We start from the raw sequence: 21682 nt of genomic DNA, 5'->3' as shown, positions 1-21682 counted from the left end.
GTTCACCCCAGAGTTTCCACTAAATTTCGCTTTGTAAAGACTTTGGGAATTGTAATCAGTCAATTCACGTCAAAGTATCTACAGAGCTGGAAAGCATTTCCATAATTTTCATAAGTATCTTGAGCCTAAGATAAAGTGATTAATCAAAACTATTTACGCAAATCGATGTCCTATGTTTCAGAAGTTGAAGACTCTTGTTCGCCGTCTCAACATGTTTGTTTACATTCTGTTACTGTTGGTAAATACCAGGGAAATGGTAGGCAAAACGTAGAAAAAAGGAAATAAAAATCATGTTTCGTTCAAAAATCATAATAAGTGGACTGTTTGAATTAATTGTCAAGTTTTTTTTTGCCTAATTAAAAATTATCGTTAATACTTGTTTGGCATTTGGTTTGGATTTTCTTTCTATCTCCTCGCAAAAAATAATTTACTGAAGACAATCATTTTCATTTGGAGATATAAAGTTTATCCAATGATTTTAATACATAAAAAAAAAAAAAACTTTTGCGCAATGTATGTTTGGGAACGCGAGAGATATTGTTTTTGGGAATTGTATTTCCTTAGGATTTGCACACGACATTGCTTATCATGTCTGAAAATATTATCAGAATTGGAAATACATTTATCAAACTCTTTTGAGTGCAGCTTGAATCTCGAAAGTACTCCATAAAGTTTGAGAATTAACATTCTAATCAACTTTAGGAAAACATTTAATGTACAAAAACTACTTACCTACTACTGGTATTTGCCAAAAATCGAAGAAAAACAATCCAAAATTCTGTGTGTAAGAGGATATTTTACAGCAATACTGCCAAAATCCATCGATCTGTGCTAACAGTCTCTTGCTTTCAAAAAACGTCTAACACGTGGATGTAATCAGCGGTTTCACATGAAAGTTCACGATCCCGCATCGCGTCGCACGTTTATGCGATTTTCCATAATTCGCACCGGTGCGTCGTTTTCTCAGAACCAATTTTGTCTGTTTTTATGCATTACAGTTCTGGTCTGCCTACGTTCCCTGTTCCTCTCAGTACTTGGATTCTGTACAGCTGGCGCTAGAACAAATCGACTTGATACGGCGGCTTGTGAACAAGCATCCTCAGAACATGGTGCTGGTTACGACGGCTGCAGGTACGTTACGTTTTTTAAATTCGCAATTGATTCAGCGTACCAAACATGCAACAATTTCTTCAATCACGAGGGCTGGGCTTGAGCGTCATTTACGGACTTTTGAAAATAAGATCTAACCAAAGTTACTTAGAGGGAAAAAAATGCTTGAACCAAAAACATACGTATTGTTGGAGTCGATTCACTTCAATCTAGTATTCCTTATTTATTCCAAATACGATAAGTTCAATTCAACAATTTTGATTCAAGTAGTTTGTCAAAATGATTTAGTCCAGCGAATTTCTTGATCCAACAATAGCTATTTATGTGGCATGCCCGTAAACCGCCTGTTTTTTTTTGGCAAGAATAAAGATTTCAGGAAGAGCTGAAGGCGAGCTTGAAAAAGTGGTTTACCGGCATGCCACATACAATATTTTTTGCGGTATGGGCATTGAAAAGCAAAACGAAGAGTGAGGTTATGTCGCGATCTGTTCGACGAAGCTACTTTATTAGACAGTTTGGGATGGGCACTTCGAACTGCGCATCAAAACTGCGGAATAAAGACTTTATTCCGCAACTTTGTTCGCTGCCGTATAAAAGCATCACTTTACGGAACGAAAACTGCCACAAAAAGTGGACTTTTCAATGCCTGTGCCGTAAAAAAGCCTTTTTTGTCGCCATCGAGTAAACCTTTTGGTGTGTTTCCGAAATTGAGTCAACTAAATATCATTTCGTTTAAAGTTCATGTATAGTTCCTCCAAGTCACATGTTTGTTGACAGAAACAATTAGGTACTTGAAACAAGATAAATACACGAATGTAGCCAACAAAAAATTCACATCGATTGAATGCCATACTTTGTTGAGCTAACTGGAGCTTGTTTGGCGTAACTGGTCGAATCAGTTGCACTGATTTGTTTACGAGGTAAAATAAACACCGCATGCCTTGAAACAAGTAGAAACTATATTCATAGTGAACATCAGTCTACTAGTTCTATAAACGGCCACTAGGCGGTGAGCTTTCTCGCTACGGAAGTACCTTCAAAGATACTTATAAAACCGGGTCGTAGGGTAAGAAATCAGCGACGGATAACGCAAGACAAGTTTGTCGTCAGACTCAATACAAACGGCAAAATCGTAATACCACGTTACGTGTAATCGAAAATCATATTGACCGTAAGTAATCAAAAACTATTGACACGCGTTCAATTTATGCTTCTACGTTTATACACAACAATAAATTTTGTGGTTTTACCCGTTAAATATCCGGTTTTCATATCAAGAATAGTAAATGGTATCATTTTGTTGAATTAACTAAGTATTGTGTTCGCTGCATTTGACCATAGCATTTAGTTGAAACAAACGGATATTACTTTACATAAATAATTCTCTTCCCCCCGTGTGCGTGTTGTGTAATGAATTGCGTTCCTATCTTGTAGTCCGAAACAAAATACTAAAAGTTCTTAATTTCATGCCTTTAAATTTTATTCACAAAAAGCAAAGAAAAGAACAGACTTCTTGGGGACGTCGTACGGAAGAATTTAGTTTATCGGTTCAACAGGATTTTGCAGTTTGCCCGTTCTGCCGGATAACAACTTAAGTCGACTTAAGTTTTAATAGGAAATATGATTTTTCATGCTTCTTCATTAGTCGAGAATTACATACAATCACTAAATGAATTCAAAAAATGATGAACAATCTTGAAATAAGCGCAAGTTGAAAGTAATATTTCGCTAGTTTTTCCACAAAACAAACTTCTCCTTATGAAAATACAGTTTTCATGTACTTCAACATCATATTTATTATGACATCATGAGTTAATCATACAATTTGAGCTCTTGTCATATTCTTGTCAGTCGGACGTCGACACGAAAGAAATCACATCATCGAAACCCTTTTCAAAAAAACTGTTTATTCTTATATTAAAATGGCATGGTGCATATCGTCCTTCAATGCAATTGACCATTAAACCTGGTCAGACGAGAAATTCGATTGATATATAACACCGGCGATCTATTAAACAATCGCAACTTGATTTATAGCTGATATTCAACCTAAAGCTTTAGGATTTGGACTTAGTGGAATGCGGCATGAATCTTAATACCCTTCGTGGTTTCGCACCGTCCATGGAGCACATTTAATCATTGTTGAAACGCCTACGGCTTTCAGAGCCCGCGGCATCATCTTCACAAGCCCCTTGGAGACGACATGTAAATGAAATCCGATGAACTTGGTGTTGACGTTACACGTAACGAGGTCTTACCTGAGCCGGTGACCCTTGTCAGCCTTTTTCGACCCTCTTTTTCTCAACTTCAAAAAAAGGGGCTTTGGTAATGCATTTTATACAACGCGAGCACGTTTCACGCGTTTTTTCATGCGTGTTTTCCGTACACAAAGTACCCGTTTCTATGACGATCCAGTGAGTCTATGAATGCGCATGCGCGGAATACCGAAACGACCACTTTTAACTCCTAGGACTTGAAAGTGGTCATTTCTGTACAGCTTTCATGCGCTGTCGCGACAAACACAGTGAACCGATCTGACATTTCGCGACCCTAACCTCAATTTCGTGCTTCGTGAGAGAACGTGTAACATGCTTTTGTTATATAAAGTATCGTGTGCAGCATGGAGGCAACAGTCTTTTCGCCTTCTTGTGTTTGCCTTCTTGTTATATAATATACTATTTCATTTATTTTTGAACGGCACAAACAGCGTCCATAAATTACGTTATCAGTTAGGAGGAAGGGGTATAGGAATAGAAGCGGGGGGGGGGTTAGCAATTTTTCTCATGTTATTTGGATGGCGGGCAGGGGGGGGGGCTCTTTAACCCTGTGAAGCATACATTTTTTAAATGATCGTATGATGGTAAAAATTCTCGCACGGAGGTTTTTGGGGCCACTGATTACGAATCCGCTATCAGATTTGTAAAATTCAAGAAGGCGGATTCAAGATGGCGGCGAAAAATTTAGAAAATTGTGGGATTTTGCTGAAAATGATACACACAGGGGGTTTTTCGGGTCGTTAATTACGAATCGCAACTTAGATTTTCCTCAATTTTTCGCTGCTATCTCGAATCCATCATTTTGAATTTTGAAAATCTGAGTTCGGATTCGTAATCAGCGACCCCAAAAACTCACTGTCACTAAATTTCCAAGGAAATCGTTGGAAAAATTTGTCAAAAACTAATTTTTCGGAAAAAAATGTCATTTTTTTTTAGTTTTTTTATTTATAAACCTTATATTATAAACAATTATGCTAACTGAAATGTATTTTTATGTTCGTTTATTACTAAATTAACTAAAAAGTGCAAAAACCCGGATCTGAATACGTAAAAATGCAAATAAATTTAAAAAATTTAAGAAAATCGAGGTTGGAACGTGGGTTTCCATCATGCTTCAAAGAGTTGAATCAGACAGAAGATAACAAATGGGGGGGAGGGGGGGAGGGATGAAAATCTCTCAAAATTCGATGGCTTAATTTATGGCCGCTCCCACAAGGTCTTCATTATTAACTTTTTGAAAACTCCAATCCTCTTCTCCGTCAACTGATGATACCTCCAAGCACATTGACTGAAGCATCAAGTTAGGACGAATTTGGCCAGGATGGTAATTTGACGTCAGTACTGCGAAAACTTTAATAATAGTCAAAATGAGTGATATTTCACTCTGTCGGTAAGGACTAACCATAGCATCCCCTTAAATGATCTTTCATTCGACCAGAATCCGAATTCACTTTTCGTCCCTCAATTAAACTGATCTTTTCGCTTGTCCCAGCAATTTATCATCCACATCTTATCAAAATCCACTTGATATCTTCCAAGAGTCAATTATTTATCCAAGTATAAGGCTCAAGATTCTTAGTGGATAAGCTTGCCTTTGAAAATCCTCTATAAACTACGTCACCGTTGTTAATTTCAACACCTACAAAGGCAATAATCTTGGAAGTAGGTACGATGCTACTAATTAGTATCAGGATACAATTATATCGCAGGTTAGCCACAACAGCCTACCTCACAGCAGCGTTCCAAGGATTTCTTGCGTGGACCAAGAGCCAGACCGTAATTCACCACCTTCCTGGCTTTCGTGCACCAGGTGTATAAGCATTTAGCTACCAGGGGTTAGTCACCACGATCTTATTTATTGGTTGCTTTTAGAGCTCTGCAGTAGTCAGCTGGTGACCACGTTATTTTTACAGGATAAAAATATTTTTTAAATCTATTCTTTCACGTCTGGATTAATATTATAATCATACTGAATGAAATTCTTACGAAAATTTGGATGTTCTCTATACATTTGTCCTAGATTGTTTTTTTTCTTGTAGTTTTAATAATCAATTACAATAATAATAATAATAATATCGTTAAAAGGATAAATGAAACTTTTACACCTGCTGACGAGCTTATTTGCGACTCTACAATTGGTATAATTTACGTCAATTGAGTTTTGCGGAATTTTGTTCCCTCTTCTTTCTTTCTCTCTTATTTTATTCACATACGATATTCATGTACCCTAATTTCTTACCATACACCTTTCGCCCTTTTCTGACTAACGAAACAGTAGAGCTTTCGATGAATACTAATTTACCGAGGAACACGATAAGCCCTTTCGCCGATACACGTACATGATATGTATATATATATATATATATATATATTAGGGTGGCGCAAAAAAACCGGCTATTTTTTTTTTTTTGAGTCTAGTGTGACAAAATGTTCGTTTTTGATGTTTTAAGAGCCCACTCCAAAGGACAGTTCGAAAAAAAATTTTTGAAGAGGTCGCTCCACATTTTTTCAAACGTCAGAAATCGTCAAAAAACGATTTTTTTTTTCAACATTTTTTTTTCTCGTTACGGTATAATTTTATAGAAGAAAAAAAAAATGAGTTTCCGAAAGTTTCAGTGCAAAATTTGAATTTTGAAAGGACGCTCACAATTTTTTTTCAATTGTTTGGTGCAAACATCAAAAACTAACATTTTGTCACACGAGACTCAAAAAAAAAAAAAAAAAAAGTAGTCGGTTTTTTTGCGCCACCCTAATATGTGTATATATATATATACTCGGGGTATTCATGGATCGTCCAAGAAAAGGCACGCTTCCTGTACTATCTTTAATGAGGACGTGAACTTTCACGTCTAACGAAACAACAATGAGACATAAAACTTAAGGCACGATCTCGTTAAGTTCTTCGAGTAGATATACCTAAGTATAGATGTATATACATAGATAAGCACCCCCGCTCAAGTTTTCAGTTCTATTACAACGGACAAACTTTGCTCCGCTGTTCTTATTGCGTCGATATATGTAGCGAGAACTTTCATTTTAATGGTAGGGAGAAAAGGAATAAAAAAGTTACAGAAAGCGGCAGCAACTCTTCGGTGCAAGTATTGGTTAAATCAGTGAACACGTACGTCACACATGAAAAAAAACGCGTTCAATACATTAGAAAAATTATTATAAGCGATTTAGTGCAGATAGAAATCAAACTTGAAGGTTTTAGCTTTTGGTTACTTGGTTATAAAGATAGGAGAAATATATGGTGGGATATTGATTGATCATTCATGATTTCATAACTCAGATAAAACCCGAATTTGTTGGAAGCTAATTTATGCGTCAAGTTTAAAAAGGTGACCGAGAATTTGATATTTTGAATTGTGACTGGAGATTATGTTCGAACGTGTCTAATAATCTTTTCTTTTTTTTTTTTTTTTTTTTTTTTCTGGCAGTCAATCGAAAGTATAGATATATCGTTTGGGTGCTCGACTGTTTAATTTTCACTCAATTTCCTTAAATCAAACTTTAAGGTAGAATGAATCTGTCGATTTTGCGAAAGTATCGACAAAGTTCTGAGCAATGGAACGTAATGATTGGAGGTATATTGTTCTGTCTTTTTATAATACTAAAATTCTTAGTACGTGTGGTGAAGAACAGTGTCTCTGCGGTATCTCAGTTACCCAATTTTACAAATTGAGTAATTTTAACCACAAAGTGTTATGATTTAACGAGCTACTAACTTTTAAATTAGTAATAAACCGTAAGTCGTTATTCCCACGAGCCAAGTTTATCGTGGTACTGCACCGAACGCCATAACAAGTATATTATGTGCACACTTACCTAATTCTTGAAACTGAGGAATGGAATCGAGGAAAATAGCCGTTGAAGTCAGAGTCTGAACCATTTCTGCAGACATTTTACCCTCTAAATTAACTTACCTTACCTTATCAAGTATCTCGTTGTTTTAATTACCGCTTAATTAATAGTCAAAGAAAATTATTGAAGTGGTTACATATACCTAAAAATGGAATTACTATTCTAAGGGGACGTGAACTAGTTCGAAAATTACTAGAGTGAATTAATTTGATATCGATCGACAAATTTTTGTACAAATTATTCATAATATTGCAATATTTGGCGTTAAAGAAGGAAACCTTTATGCTTTTAATTGGTTTAACTTGGTAGAATGAGACACATGTCACATGAAAATATGAGATTCTCTACAGTTATCCGGATTTGACCAACTTTTCCCCAACTCAACAAAGTTTTATCGCTTCGCCTAACGAGTGGTAACACATATCAACATGCAGCTTTAGGGCTAAAGTTGTGTAATTATTTTTTAATCAATGGCAATACGTTCAATCAAATTCTCTGAAAGTACATGGGTTACGAAGTTTACCTGCTTGCGGAATTTATCTCATTGTTATAGGTGTTTACGGTAAGTACAAGCCTAACTGTAAATACGAGTGATATTCACTATTACGATATCGTGAATTTAACATTGCAATTTATAGTTAATGCTGCTTGACGGTGAATTCGTTTGAGAACATTAATTCATTCAAATTACCAAAGTTTCCAAGTTAAGTCAAGAAAGGCATTTGACGATCAGTACGTGTCGTAATAAAGCTAGTTATGGCTCTTGTTTCAAGTTTTCATACTATGTCAATTACATGTCTATGTAAGGAAATAGAAAAACAAGTTGTTAAGTATTTTAACACATTTTCACTGATCACGTGAACGACAAATTACAATCGATCGCCATTTTTTAATTATACAATTTAACCATAGCGTGTCTGACTCTCCATATCGATTCAATAAACGTTATTATGGAAAGCCAATAAAAGCTGAAAATTACGATGCTGTAGGGAAAAGCTGAGAGTAAAGCCAATTAGAGACATATGTAATATGTGTTACGTGCAACGTAAAACATGTAAATTGGCGGCTGAAGTTACATCTGCACGTGTTTTGTATAGAATATGGTATACATGCACGGTGTGTACCAATAAAGATTGCGGGGTTTTCAACTCGAACGAAATGTGCGGTTAAAGTTACGACACCATCCACGGAACGAACAAAAACCAACGCCGTATCGCCCCTGGCTGTAAGTAATTACGCGAATACCAGTAACCACAGCTCCAGGAGGAAGGTATTCAAGCGCAGTTCAATATAATTCCTTGTAATCAATAATTATTGGCTCTTCTACTATCGCTGAAGGTTAAAGTAGCTGTCACGGTGAACTGTGAAAGGTTCTTGGAAGTGGCTAATTACTGGTTGCAGATTAATAATTTGGAAACTCAGCCAGTTGGCGGTCTTGGATTCAATTTTGCAACGGAAATGGTTCGGATACCATTCAATTTAGGCTGAATTTCTGATGGATATTGTCAAAATCATAAACTCCCATATCTTCAGCTGGATTTTAATAGAGACAATTTTTAGACACGAATTATTTATGTACGAATCTCAATAACCAACAATTATAGAATGATCGAAGTCCTTGATGGTGTTCTAATCAATACCTGATGATGTAGATCATTAATACGAAGTTTACACTGTTTTTTTTTTTCTACACCGATACTGAGTTTTATCAAATCACACAGCTAGAGTCTGAATTGAATTTTGTATCATTTACCTGAAGAATGAGAAAAATGAATTTTTTTCTATTGTAGCGTTTCTAATATATTTTAGATTGTGATAATGGCTTATCTGAATTCCATGAAATCCTTTGTTTCTAAAGTCATTGAATATCAACGTTAAACTAGTTAAGGAACGATTGATTCAGTGCTTTTTATCCAAGGACCGCTTTTTTCACCTCAACGCTTTCTGAAGTACTCTTGTTAATTCAGATAGATAAATTGGCCCTTGTGTTGTGGTTGTACCTGTACTCTTACAAATTCGAATGTATTTGGAAGTCAGACCAAACTGGAATAACTGATTCCATGGCATAAATAATGCATAACAGACTCAAGGACTCTACTTTAATCCATAAACATTAATTAAACCTGCCCTTTGGGGTGACTCGAAGAGATCAATTGATTGCTTTCTTGGCGATCATTGAAAGTCGCACGTTGTTCCACTGATCGTGAGTCTGTACGTTTCTGTATTCTTCTTCCATCGACTTCTTTTGACGACTAATCTGAATCCACGATTTTAAGGTCGGGTCGTCCCTTTAGAAGGTCAGAAAAAATCACCGTGTATATCGGAAACTGAAATGAAAAACAAATTCAACTATCAATCGAGTTTACCCAGCGAGTATAGTGAACTACATTTTTGGGCTACCCTAATCCCCAAACTTCTTCCGCTCCTTGATTAAAGTGTGAATGCAATTTTCCATTCTATATCCGAAGGGTGAAAAATCCTTTGGGAGTAAAGCGCAGTTTCTAGCGATGGAAATTTTATCGACCTTTTATAGGAAGTCTTAAAAGCTTCGGTGTGCTTTTGATTCTGAATTTCATAGTTAGATCATGTGGAATATTCTTGAGGAAAAGCTATTCCGACGATCTGAGATATCAGTAACAGCATTCTCAACTGGTGAAATTTGTTTTGAGGTTTTCTTCTTCCTTTCGCCGACCTCCTAGTTTCATATACGGTACTGGTAAAGCGATCGCTGCTGCACTCTGCGAAAGTGATGTAAGCTTTGAATTTTAAAAGAGATATCAAGTCGGAACGCTTCTCTGAAGGAGTCTTTAAGACGGGACAGAGTTGTTCGGGGTTGAGTTGGTAGACTGCCAAGAAAATGGATGGAATCTAGATTCATCGAGTGAATAGAACAAATATTCCTCAAGAAAACGAATTCCGATGAAGCAATATACGGTCTCCATACATAGTGAGCGGTTAGCAGGTAAGTATAAAACGCAACTCAAAAATACTTCAATGCGGTGCAGTGAATGTAAAATAGAACAGTATAGAAACCATTTGAATAATTCATCTTCCCCGTCATATGCTCTTTGCGCTTTATCGAGATCTTAGTTAACAAACGTCCTGATACTTTTCAAGCACAGAATAAAAGGACTCGATCAATAAGGAAGGTGGCGAAGAAATGTCGAAACGTAATAGGTTGCTAATACAGAAGCCGAAAGTTTCACCAAGCTTGGAAGTGGCTAAGAAATCCACCCCTAGAAAAGAGACGAAAGAAAGAAGTGCGAAGGGAGCGCACTAAGGAGGAGAGAAGAAAAGTGATGGAGTGAGGTGGAGACAAAATCCGCGTGGATTGGACGAGGGGATAGCAGTACTCATTTGTCGACTGAACGGAAATCGAATCCGTGGCTTTCTTCACCTTTGTTGGGTTCAGCACGTGTCTCCTTATTCCTTGGCCACTTTTATTTTCTCCCATTCGTTAGTCGTTTGTAATCGGTATTGTGGCAGATAACGATATTGATTACCAAGAAAATTAAAGGCGTCCAGGTACAGTAAAGATGTGAAGGTATACATATAGAAAGAATTTTCTAGCTGTACCTAATTGACTGGCTGATCGTTCAACCAAAGAAATTAAAAGTTTCTACCACCTGTCACCGATTTAGACGCGGAGCTTATGGAGCTATTAAAGTCACCCCCATCTTGCCAAACTTTTTTCTTTTATCCAATGCGATTCATTGGATACGATTATGGAACAGAGTAGGGTGATGATTAACTACCAAGGAGGAGAGTGCAGTAGTTAATGTTATTTCATTTTATTCTATATTTCAAAGCCTTTTATAATGTCTTGTTTTATTGGATATCAACACCCAAATACGCAGTTGGGATAAAATGTGGTGACAATATTTTGAATTCTGTTTATACAAACAAATCTCAATCCTCAAGTAGCTACGTGAGGATGTTTCAACATTTTATTACACATTTTGATTAGATTCAGGAGCACATCTAGAGGGGCAGCTGCAATGTCATCCACGAAATTGACGGCTGACGAGAAAGCACAGGAAAAATATAACCAATCTCGATATAGCATCGAATATCCTAGCGGAAATCCAAAACAAACGTTGGGCAGACAAACTACCAAGATGTTATTTCATTAGTGATAAAAGCATTTCCTTCCCGAATATCGTCGTTCCATATTAGCATAGCGTATAGCTGACTTCGAGTCATTGACTTTCTGGCACAGTTGCCGAAGATCATCTCCTTTTATTGTCTGAGTGTGACCTCGGCATCTCTATTCTTTATTCTCAAGATGGCGCTCGGCAGGGCTTAAGAATATTACGTGACGTACTAATTTATGTCAATATCGGAACAAACGCCACTACAGAACTGTACCTGACCATCGACTTCTAAGAAATGACAAATAACTTTCACAGACTTTCCCTTAACGCTCGATAGTGTTATGGAATTCACATCATATCACATTTTTAAGTACCGACTTTAAACATGGGTGTCTTTGTATATACGGGGTGGTCGATTTTAATCCACCCAAGTAAATGTTTCAGAGAAGAAAGGACAAAATTTTGTAGAAACTTGAAATGCTTCGAAGGGCAAGTATGATACCCACTGATATGGTCGAGATTTTTAAAGTGACGTTCGATTTTAAGTACAGAAAACGTATTTTGGGGGATATGAGCAGTCCATGAGCCTTTACTCGGCTGTTTCCAATTCTGTATTATACGTTTTGACCTACTTAGCTTCACATTCTCTTATTTGAGCTTATTCATATCAAGTATAGATTCAGGCCAAGCTGCTGAGTAAGACCCAAGATCAAAAGAAAGAAGTGAATTAAATCTTTACAAGACTTACGTATGCGCAAGTTTAACCTTCTGTGTGAGTTGGAAAAATTACTGTTTTTAAGAAATTGAACTAATCGAAAGTGCGTATGCGCGAAATAAAGTCCTAGTGCGTAAGATTGAGTGCTTTAATCGTGCGCATACGCCAACGTCATTCTGCCGTACTGTTCGGAAATATAGCACTTTGCGCACGGTCCATAGGCTTCGCAAATTGTGTGACGAGTGCGGAAAGTGGGTAATTTCCGATGAGTTATACGTTTGCAGCGTGAGTTGCAAAGGCGAGTGCTGCAATCGCAAGATATCCAGTGTAAGCGCAGCGTGAAGTATATCTCTCATGCGCACGTGTGATACACGCTATATTTTCCAACACCCGTTAGGAAAAGTTTCATTTGAAAAGCAACGTAGATATGACTTACATCCAGTTGTAACAGGGTGTAGTAACTTACACTCAATGAGACAGTGTGTAAAACTGAGGTACGTTGAAGTGCGCATGCGCCAAATCTAAAGCATGTAAAATACATCAACTCACTTGAATGGACGTGCCAACATTGCTTTACCGCACTCTTTGGAAATGGAGCACCTTAGGCACGCTCCAGCGGCTTCGAAACTAGAACTTTCCGAGCAGGTGCTGGAAAGTAGTATATTGTATTACAAGTGCGGAAATTAGGTTAAAAGAGATAAGTGCAAAGTTGCCGATTCTACGTTCACACGAATACGAGTGCCGTAATCGAGTACGAACACCAGTACGAATGCAGCGTGCGCCAAGGTGTCATGAATCAACATGTTTCTGGTGAATGATAAGCCCTGAAGGTAGATTTGGGATCGTTTTATATTTCGTTGTTACTGTACGTGATGACATATTGTAACTGAAGCTAACCAAAAACTTTGCTACCTGATCGATTACCTTTAAGGCACGGAATTGCCCGTACATGCTTTTTACTTTCACTGATCGCGGACTTATTGCTTCTATGTGAATTCTTTAACGTATGTTGTATGACAATTTTTATTTTCACCAGCCATATTTGATTAGCTACAGATCTACCAAATTCTAATATCAATTTTTTATTTCAAGTTCATTTCCATCTTTCATTTTCCACTGGCTGATATATCTGCATCTGTATTCTGATCTTTTCGTAAAACTGCTAATCGATGACTTACATTTTTTTCAGGGCGTGTGATTTTGAATCCCATCTACTCTAGTTGAATTTTTTTCAAATTATGTTAGCGGATCCAAAGAATCCCCGTTATTGTTGTTGTTTTTGTCGTTGTTATTGTTGTTGTTGTAATTATTTATTCATTCATTCATTCCTTCTATCATGTAAATGTATCGAGCCACGAATATTCAAAACTCTTTACAGTTCGTCTTTGTTCACCCCTATTAACCCTAGGACGACGGTATTACCTAAAATTCCTACCCTTCCTACCACTTTTAGCCTCGCATTCCGGTTATCTCGAGATCAGACTCATCACTCGATTATTTTATGTATTATTCCTAACAATAAGAGCAGTGTGAAACTCGTCAGAATGCAAATTTGAAGAAATTTTTTTTGAAACTGTGGTTTTTGTCATTTCAAGGTTGACCTCATCACCAATTTATTTTCGTTTGTTCTTCAGAGCTCTTCCAGAGTACCGAGCGTTTTCAAAATTTCGAAGTGCTTCAACAAACAAGAAAAACAAATTTTCAGAACAGTATTGCTTAAGATAATTTTTATCACCGTAGGATCCATTTTGACTAATTAAGTCATAGTGTTTATCTGTATCTGAAAACCAACATATCTCTCTAAAAATCTGTTTTCGGATATTGGAGAGGACCGATAACTCAAAAATTCGTTGTAATCAAAATCGATATTTTTTTTTATATCTCCATAGGTAATGTATAAGATCGACCTTGAATGGATCGAAGCAACATTTTTCAAGACTAATTTCGAAAATTTAAGAATGTCAAAAGTTTAAAATATGTGAGTGCTTATGCACAATTTTGGTTTTAATCAGCTAATTAATGTTCAAAAAACAGAGTAAGCTAATTAAAATCCGCATGATACATAATTATCTCATGAAAGGATCAACGGGTTTGATGATTTCGGTCTCGATCGGTGCTGCTTGTCTAAACTTAGAAATGACCAGGCTTAGGTTTCGATGGGCCCGGCACCATTCGTGTTACTCAGGTAACAAAATTACAAAAGGAATGTTATATTTTTTTAAATGTTTTCTGATCTCTAGGCACATCAAGCAGCTTAACCACTTTTTTGATACCTGCACCTATCGAGACGCTACTATAAGCGCGTTTTTGTCCATCATTCCTGTTTTGAAATTCCTTTGACGAAAGTTTAATCTGTGCAAACGAGTTACCTTCATTTTCTGCATTTCTACAGCGGCTGATTCTATTAGCACAAAGTAGAAGAATTAAGTACCTACACTATTGCAGAGAGCATGCACAGCGGACGCAGATGGAAAAGTTTTAGCTTTGAAGTTGTGGCACCATCACGTAGTGGAATGGGAGATGGGTACTATAAATTGATCCAGAAAAGAAGGAGTTGAATACAATTAAGAACATTCGATATAACCTCCAAAATATTCGACAAGATTCAATTTGGTATTCTAAAAACTGTCGGAAGATACTATTACTGTCTATATACGTCATATATTATTGACAGAAAGTCATCAAACACACCCTTACGATCCAGAATCATATTATACATCGGAAGACTATGATCCGATTGAATTTTGACATTAAACGAGATCTTTATTCAATCCTTTGCAGTCAAAGATTTATTGAAATCATTCACATGCAATCATACTATAATCTTCATCACAAACGAGATGAATACCGTTCATTATTCATACCCCTACGGATATCTCAACATGAGCAACCGAAAAATGACTTGGTTACTGATTTTTAGAGAGTTGTTGATTTTATTTAACCATCGAAAGGGTTGAAATCACGATTTCGTATATGGAACAAAAGAGTTTCGCAACAAATCGAGAACGGATATTTCTAGTAAAAACATAATTCTTGATCGAAATTATAATAAAATCATAATGAACTTTTTAAAATGATTTTGTTTTTTTGTATAAATAAGTCGAAAACCAACTCTAACTCAGGGCCTAAAAAATTGATACCTGAAACAGGATTTTTCAAAATTGTTTCAAATTTTTTAATTGTGTAGATGAATACGTTTGTTTGAGGAAATATCGGTAATTACAATCGATACGAAGAAGTGAGAAAAAATCGAGTGTCTTAGAGTCTGAAAAATCATATAAAAATCACTGACCGAATCAGATCAAATTGCTGTAAAATGTCAAAGAGAATAATCATACAGCAAAATTCCACTGTAAATATAAGTATGTTAGATTTACCGAATAACTCTAATAGCCAACTGAATAGATGAATGTATTGGATTCCTGGCAGTGGAATTATTATTGAATCGATGCGTTGATGAATGGTGAAACATTATTTTATTCGTGACGTTTTAGTCGGCCAACCGTCTGCAGACTACGAGCAAAGGAAAATAATTTCCTGTGCATAAAAATATGTAGAGTGAATTGCTAACGATAGAATAGTCCACTATCTGCCAGAGTTTAATGCGCATGCGCTATAATCCACGGGTAGTTGTTTACCACGGTGACCAACCGTCATGAATTTAGACAACAGATGTATGTTGACTCAAAAATTTTTACAGCTGTCAGTGTTCAACACAATTATCAGCGACAACTGTAAAAATTTTGGAGGTTACGTTCATGACGGTTGGTCACCCTGGCAAACAACTGTTGTTGAATTGTAGCGCATGCGCATTAAACTATAGCAGACGACAGACCATTCGGGCGTTAGTAATTTACTCTGTATAGAATAAAAGTGAACTGAACTTAGGGATAGAAGACGCTTCCTCATTTACTGGTCAAAATTTTTACTAAGAAAGATCAGTGGCTTATTGCGAAATATGTGTTATATATAATGCATTCATGAAGCTATCATAAGAGTTTCCTTTCGCGCCTTGGGCAATCTGTGCAGTTAAAGACGCAGGGCATAGTTAGAATATAGTTTCAGCGCTAAGAACCAGGGGGCGGGCGAGTGCCGCTTACGCCCGAGAGCAGCGAGCACGCGGTTCTGCGCAGATAAGTTTCGGCAGTGAGCGAGTGCGGACGAGCGCGTCTTGGCGAGCGTTTCATAACTTGCCGGACACTCGATCAGGTCTCTATATTGTGTCCACTCTCTACTATGGTGTTCCATGTATCAGGGTGCATTAGCACAAGGGGCTCGACTCTTAGAGCCACTAGCCAATTGTTCGACTAGCTCATCAAGCTAGTCAGGGAGCATCAGCTGGACGAGTCACATGATGTGCTCGCAGGAGGTGATCTCAGGATCACCTCCGGGGTACACCCCTAATGCGACCTTGTGTCCACATCCTGCAACATGATGGAGGCCCCGAGGCGTCGGGGGCCGGGTTGCAGGCTTCGGTGGGGTGTACTTTCCACAATACTATACAAATTAATCAAGGTCTCGTTCCCTCGAAGGGTTGTTTCTCTTACTATTAAGTCCGTCCCTCCCACGTTAATTAGACTAAAGTAAGAGAGCTCTCTTAGATAGTGATAATAGATGTAGAAAGTAAGGTTGACCTCAGGTGGTCCTCACTTACGATATATTCATGTCTGATGTGCCTCTACTCCGTGAGGTTTTTTACGTCCGAGCAAGTTATAGTTCACTACATAACCCGCGAAATAACTGTGTTCTTATTTGAAACCCTGTCCATTCGATCCTCCTCGAATTCTCAACCTTTGAGTTATAAATCAATAAAACACCTTCCTTTTCATTGAGATTGAGAAGCATCAAGCCTGCGGTTTTTCATCAATAAAATATAATAACGAAATCAAAATAGAATGAAAATCGTGCCAATTGGAACATTCCTCACACTCGTAGACATCTTGAATAATGCAGTTTGGTATGAAGTTTACGTCTACAAGAAACGCACATCGATGTATCGATATGTAGTTAACGCGCCCTCTATCGACGCTCAGAGAAGCTCGTCTTTTGACCCGCGAAGTTCAAAACGATACTCAGGCTGCTGGCACTTATATCAGTATATCCAACACACATTCCTGCACAAAATAGATGTAAGAATCCTTGAACTGAAATCAAATTGTACAATAGATTCTTTAATGTTTTTCAGGTATAGAAATTGCGCACAAGGAAGGTCGACTGGCTAGTTTGATCGGGGTGGAAGGTGGTCACGCCGTGGGAAACAGCCTGGCCGTTCTTAGGATGCTATACGAGTTGGGAGCGCGATATCTCACCCTTACACACACCTGCAATACGCCTTGGTGAGTGCCTAATCCCGCCATTCAGGCAAGATAATTAAAACCACCGTCCTCTACCCATAGAAACTACGTCAGTCCATTTATATACGGTTCGCCTAGGGTTAAATTGATATCGATTGGATCAGGAGGGCTTCCCGGTATCGATGTGCCATCCTCATAGTTCATCTTTCATGTCAAGCGTCACCTCAAAGCTACGGCACAATGGTAATTATTTCGGTAATTCAAATCATCAACTTATCACTCGCGCAGGGCAGTTACATTAAAATTCACCTGCTCGTAAAATCTGACCATGGCCAACTAGATTTTAGACAACAAGTCAACAGAAAGCATCAAAACTTGCAAAACTTCTTATAGTTTGTAGCTTTTTTCCAAAAACGTTTCATCTCTGAGTATGACTTACATTTATTATTACGACACTCTTCGGGGAAAACTATTATTCAGTTTTTGACTTGAAATATTTTGTAAAACAAAATAATCAAAAATATTTTCGTATCCTGAAAATCCTTCCAGTTTTTAAAAGTCAGCTGTATTTATTTTTGACAATACATAACGTTCAGTAATACGTAAAAATTGGGCAGTTGGAAAGACATTTTAGGGGCCGTTCAAATATAACGTCAATCTCTCACGTCTCGTTCTTTTTCATGCGTACTTTATTTGTTCTCTTGATCATCCTATTAACATCATCCGTCATATTATTAACAAATTTTCAAATTTCCGAAAGAGGGGCAAAATGGTCGAAAATAGCGTGACGTAGTACTTCAATGACTCCTTAATTTTCATTTAGTAGTTAATTAGTGATTAAGTTCCCGTGATGAAAGGACATACCATCGATCACTACGATAAATCTCGGGGTAAATCAAGCCGCCTGCATCCCGTTGGAAACCAGACGTCAATGCCTTGCATTAATTGTAAGACGTGCCTCGTGCATGCCTATTCTAAGGGTGTCGGGTGTTTCGTGTATTCGAACCCTCGCGGGCTGCTGACAAGGTCGCAATGACTCTGCGAAGTGCGAGGTATAATTCAATTGCCAAATCGCGAAAACCGATTGGTCAATAGAGCCGTTTGACGAATACTTTCGCTCTTAGGAGAGGGATGGGGATAACGTGACGGTCCCATAAAGCAGGGGGTGGAGGGGCGGAGGGCGCAGAAGAACGTGACGTTCCGTTTTTTGCTGGTAGATCTGAAATCGTCCGCAGCACGTGATCAATTTTTTATCTAATTTTGTCCCATAAATAATGTCACATTAAATATTGTACCATTTATTATCACTTTGTGACTAATTTTTGATTTGGATGAAAAATTTTATTCTGACTAGGTAACGAAAAAATACCGAACACGTGATATAATGAAAATATTATAAGGTGATAAGGATAATTTTTTACGAGGAAAGGATTCGATGGTGAATGTGTACATTAGAATTAGCTTTTCTAAGACCAATAAGGAAATTGAATGATTGTTGAAAAAATTAAATATCTTTGTGAAGAAGCTGTTACGGTGGTTTCCTGAATAAAGGTAAAATTAAATTAAAAGTAAGGGAATTAAAAACGAGAGACCGTATACTGTGTTTATATCGATAAATGTATAACACGATATAAATGAGGTGGAATTTTCGTTCTTTTCGAGAAACTTTTTCCACCGGGGAGAAAAATGAAACGAAGTACAATCTGGAAAACTCTCTTCTGAGTTCATTAAAGTCACACACATTTGGGTTAATGTTGGGTTAGTTGACGGGCCGCACAATTTTTCATCGTATGGTTCACTTGAATATTTCAACACGTTTTGAAATTTTCATTATATCTTTACACGTGTGTTTTAGTAAGATGGAATTAGGAGAGTATATTACAAAAGCCGTCGCATCATATATTAATAACAGTTACTAAATTACTTTTCAATGCAAATAATATTACAGAAATTCACACGAAACTTGTCATTAACTTAAAATTCTTTAAATTTAAAATGAAAATTTTTGAAAACCTGAATAGTTGAAAAAATATTTGAAAAGAAATAATAAATCATAGAAAATTTTTTTTTTTCGAAACGTTTGATATGTATGAAAGAATTTATCTGAAAATTTATTTATTATAAATTTTGCCACAGCTGGTAGTAAAAATACAATTATTAGAGGTCATCGTGGTTATTCACATTCATTAAAGAAAAGAATTTCTTGTTGGAATTTGTAATCTTATTTTTTACCGAAGATGCTGGTGCGTGAAGTTAGCCACTCTTAATTGTTATGAGATGAAAGAACATTTCTATGAGAGAAGATTTTCGGAATACTTTTATCGCTCCAAACACAAAGGGCATAAAATAAAACGTGTCGCAATCTAACGTTGCAGTCAATCGATAAGCGGTGATCGCTTCAATGTTCTTCGCTGAAGTCGACCGTTCCGTTATTAGCAATTTCTCATTACTTTTTTCACGATGCGTAAAATCGCTGAGAAAATTTTTGTCAGGTATGCTTGTCGCCAGTTAGAATTCTATAGGCGCCTTTGATGAAATACCCAATGGTTAGGGGGAGAGAAATTAAACCTGAATTCAATTAATAATAAAATTGTTATATACCTTAGCGTTAAAAATTCAAGAGGAGTAGGAGGAGAAGGAGGAGGAGAATCTCACCGAGTGGGGTAAAATGAAAAACGAAAAGCGACAGAGTGATTAATATAACGCTTTTGAAATTCTCGTGTAGCTAGAAATCTATGCCAGTCATGCAAATTTCACAAGAATAAAGCAAAAACTTGCGCGAGAATTCACCTTAACTCATAAAAGTTCTCTCAACTCAATTTTACTTAATTCATATTTAATTTTTACTTCCATGACTATGGCCGTGCAATAATCCGTAAAATATAACAAACTTTTTCATTAGATGCTTAGGGGCCATTCATTAATTACGTAAGGACGATTTCAGCCATTTTAAAAAAATATGGCTATATATAGTCAACGCCATGATATACGCTGCTTGATGACTATTTTTACTATAAAAGTTAGTTTAATATCTTTGAACGTGAAGACGAAACCCGTAAAAATTTTAAAAAAAATTACGACATCGATTACTGTCTGTAATTCAAAATAAATGTCATCAAGCAACTTTTTTCTTTAGTTTTGAGCAGGTTTTATGAGTGAAAGGGAAGTTGAAAGAAAATATATTGAAGATTCTGTAATAATTTAGATTTAAAAAATTCTAAATTCAAAAATAATTCACAGTAAAACCAGTCATCAGTTTTTTCGAATCGAATTAAAATACGTCCTGCATGAACCTTTGAGCGTTTTTTGTAAATAATAAACGGTAAAGTCTGAAAAAATGAACGTCAAAGTCTTTCGGATCGAATCCCGGATTTTCGGCTGGTAGGTTCGTGCAGCCATTTTCATCGATCTGTGGTAAGCCGTTGTACCGGATCATTCTTGAGGCGAGGCGTGGCTGCCGAGCTAAGGCTGGGGATTCCCCGTTTACAAGAGCGAAGAATTGTTCTTTAAGATGCGAGATCGGAGGTTGAGCCCCGGTATCAGTCCACGAAGGCGCACGGAAAAAACACCTTCAGGGGTGCCGGGAGAGCACCGAAAATGGATTGCTCAAAGAAAAACACAATTTTATACCAGATCCAGGCGAATGATCACTAGTAAATATCGTAGACTACAAAAGATTTTTTTTTTTTTTTTTTTGCAATATAATTATAGATTGTAAAAAAATGTACAGATATGATATTCATAATGTATAAGGTCGCAAGTTGGAATCTTATATTTTCAATTTCGAACATTTAGGGTATAAATTGTTCATTTCGTCAATTTTTTAACATATACTTGACTTCATAAATAGTCATAAAAATTGAGTTGGAAAGTTTAAAAATCGTTTTCATATCTGCAAGGCCGTTTTGATTTCAACGATAGTATTTTTTCTTCTTCTAAAAGCTCAGACTTCCCTACTTGGTTGTTAGTCTAGTGATTTTTGGACTTGGAGTCCGATGGGAAAAATTGTGAATGAATGAAATGCTGTAAACACGTTTTGTTGTTGATTGCGATTCATTGCTTTGGCGTGGCACAAGTTTGACGGAGGAATCCAAAAATTGTTTTCACATTCATTTTTTTTCTCAGTGCACTTGAACACCCAATAATCAAAATTCAAATGATGATGCGTGGTGGCTTCCAAATTATTCGACGTTAAGATAATAAAAAGATACTTTTTAAATTTTTCTTCCGTAGATGAAACTTGTAGGATCGGAAGTTTTGATCAGAATTTCTATCTCAAATCGAATGACAAAAAACATGTATAAAATACAGTACCGAAATATTTTCAAT

The 21682-nt window shown here is 36.8% G+C and overlaps 1 protein-coding gene across 1 annotated transcript in view; it reads left to right on the top strand.

Annotated features, from left to right (window-relative positions):
- The window catches only part of LOC124406706 (dipeptidase 1), a 121490-nt gene that overhangs the window by 35175 nt on the left and 64633 nt on the right, over positions 1-21682 (top strand). Inside the window, exons 3-4 of the mRNA XM_046882276.1 lie at positions 999-1131; positions 17245-17395. Coding sequence (XP_046738232.1) covers positions 999-1131; positions 17245-17395 — 284 coding nt within the window. The remainder of the gene's footprint in view (positions 1-998; positions 1132-17244; positions 17396-21682) is intronic.

Source organism: Diprion similis, chromosome 1, assembly GCF_021155765.1.
Source record: "Diprion similis isolate iyDipSimi1 chromosome 1, iyDipSimi1.1, whole genome shotgun sequence".
Taxonomy (NCBI): domain Eukaryota; kingdom Metazoa; phylum Arthropoda; class Insecta; order Hymenoptera; family Diprionidae; genus Diprion; species Diprion similis.
This window is presented reverse-complemented; position numbering and strand designations above follow the sequence as displayed.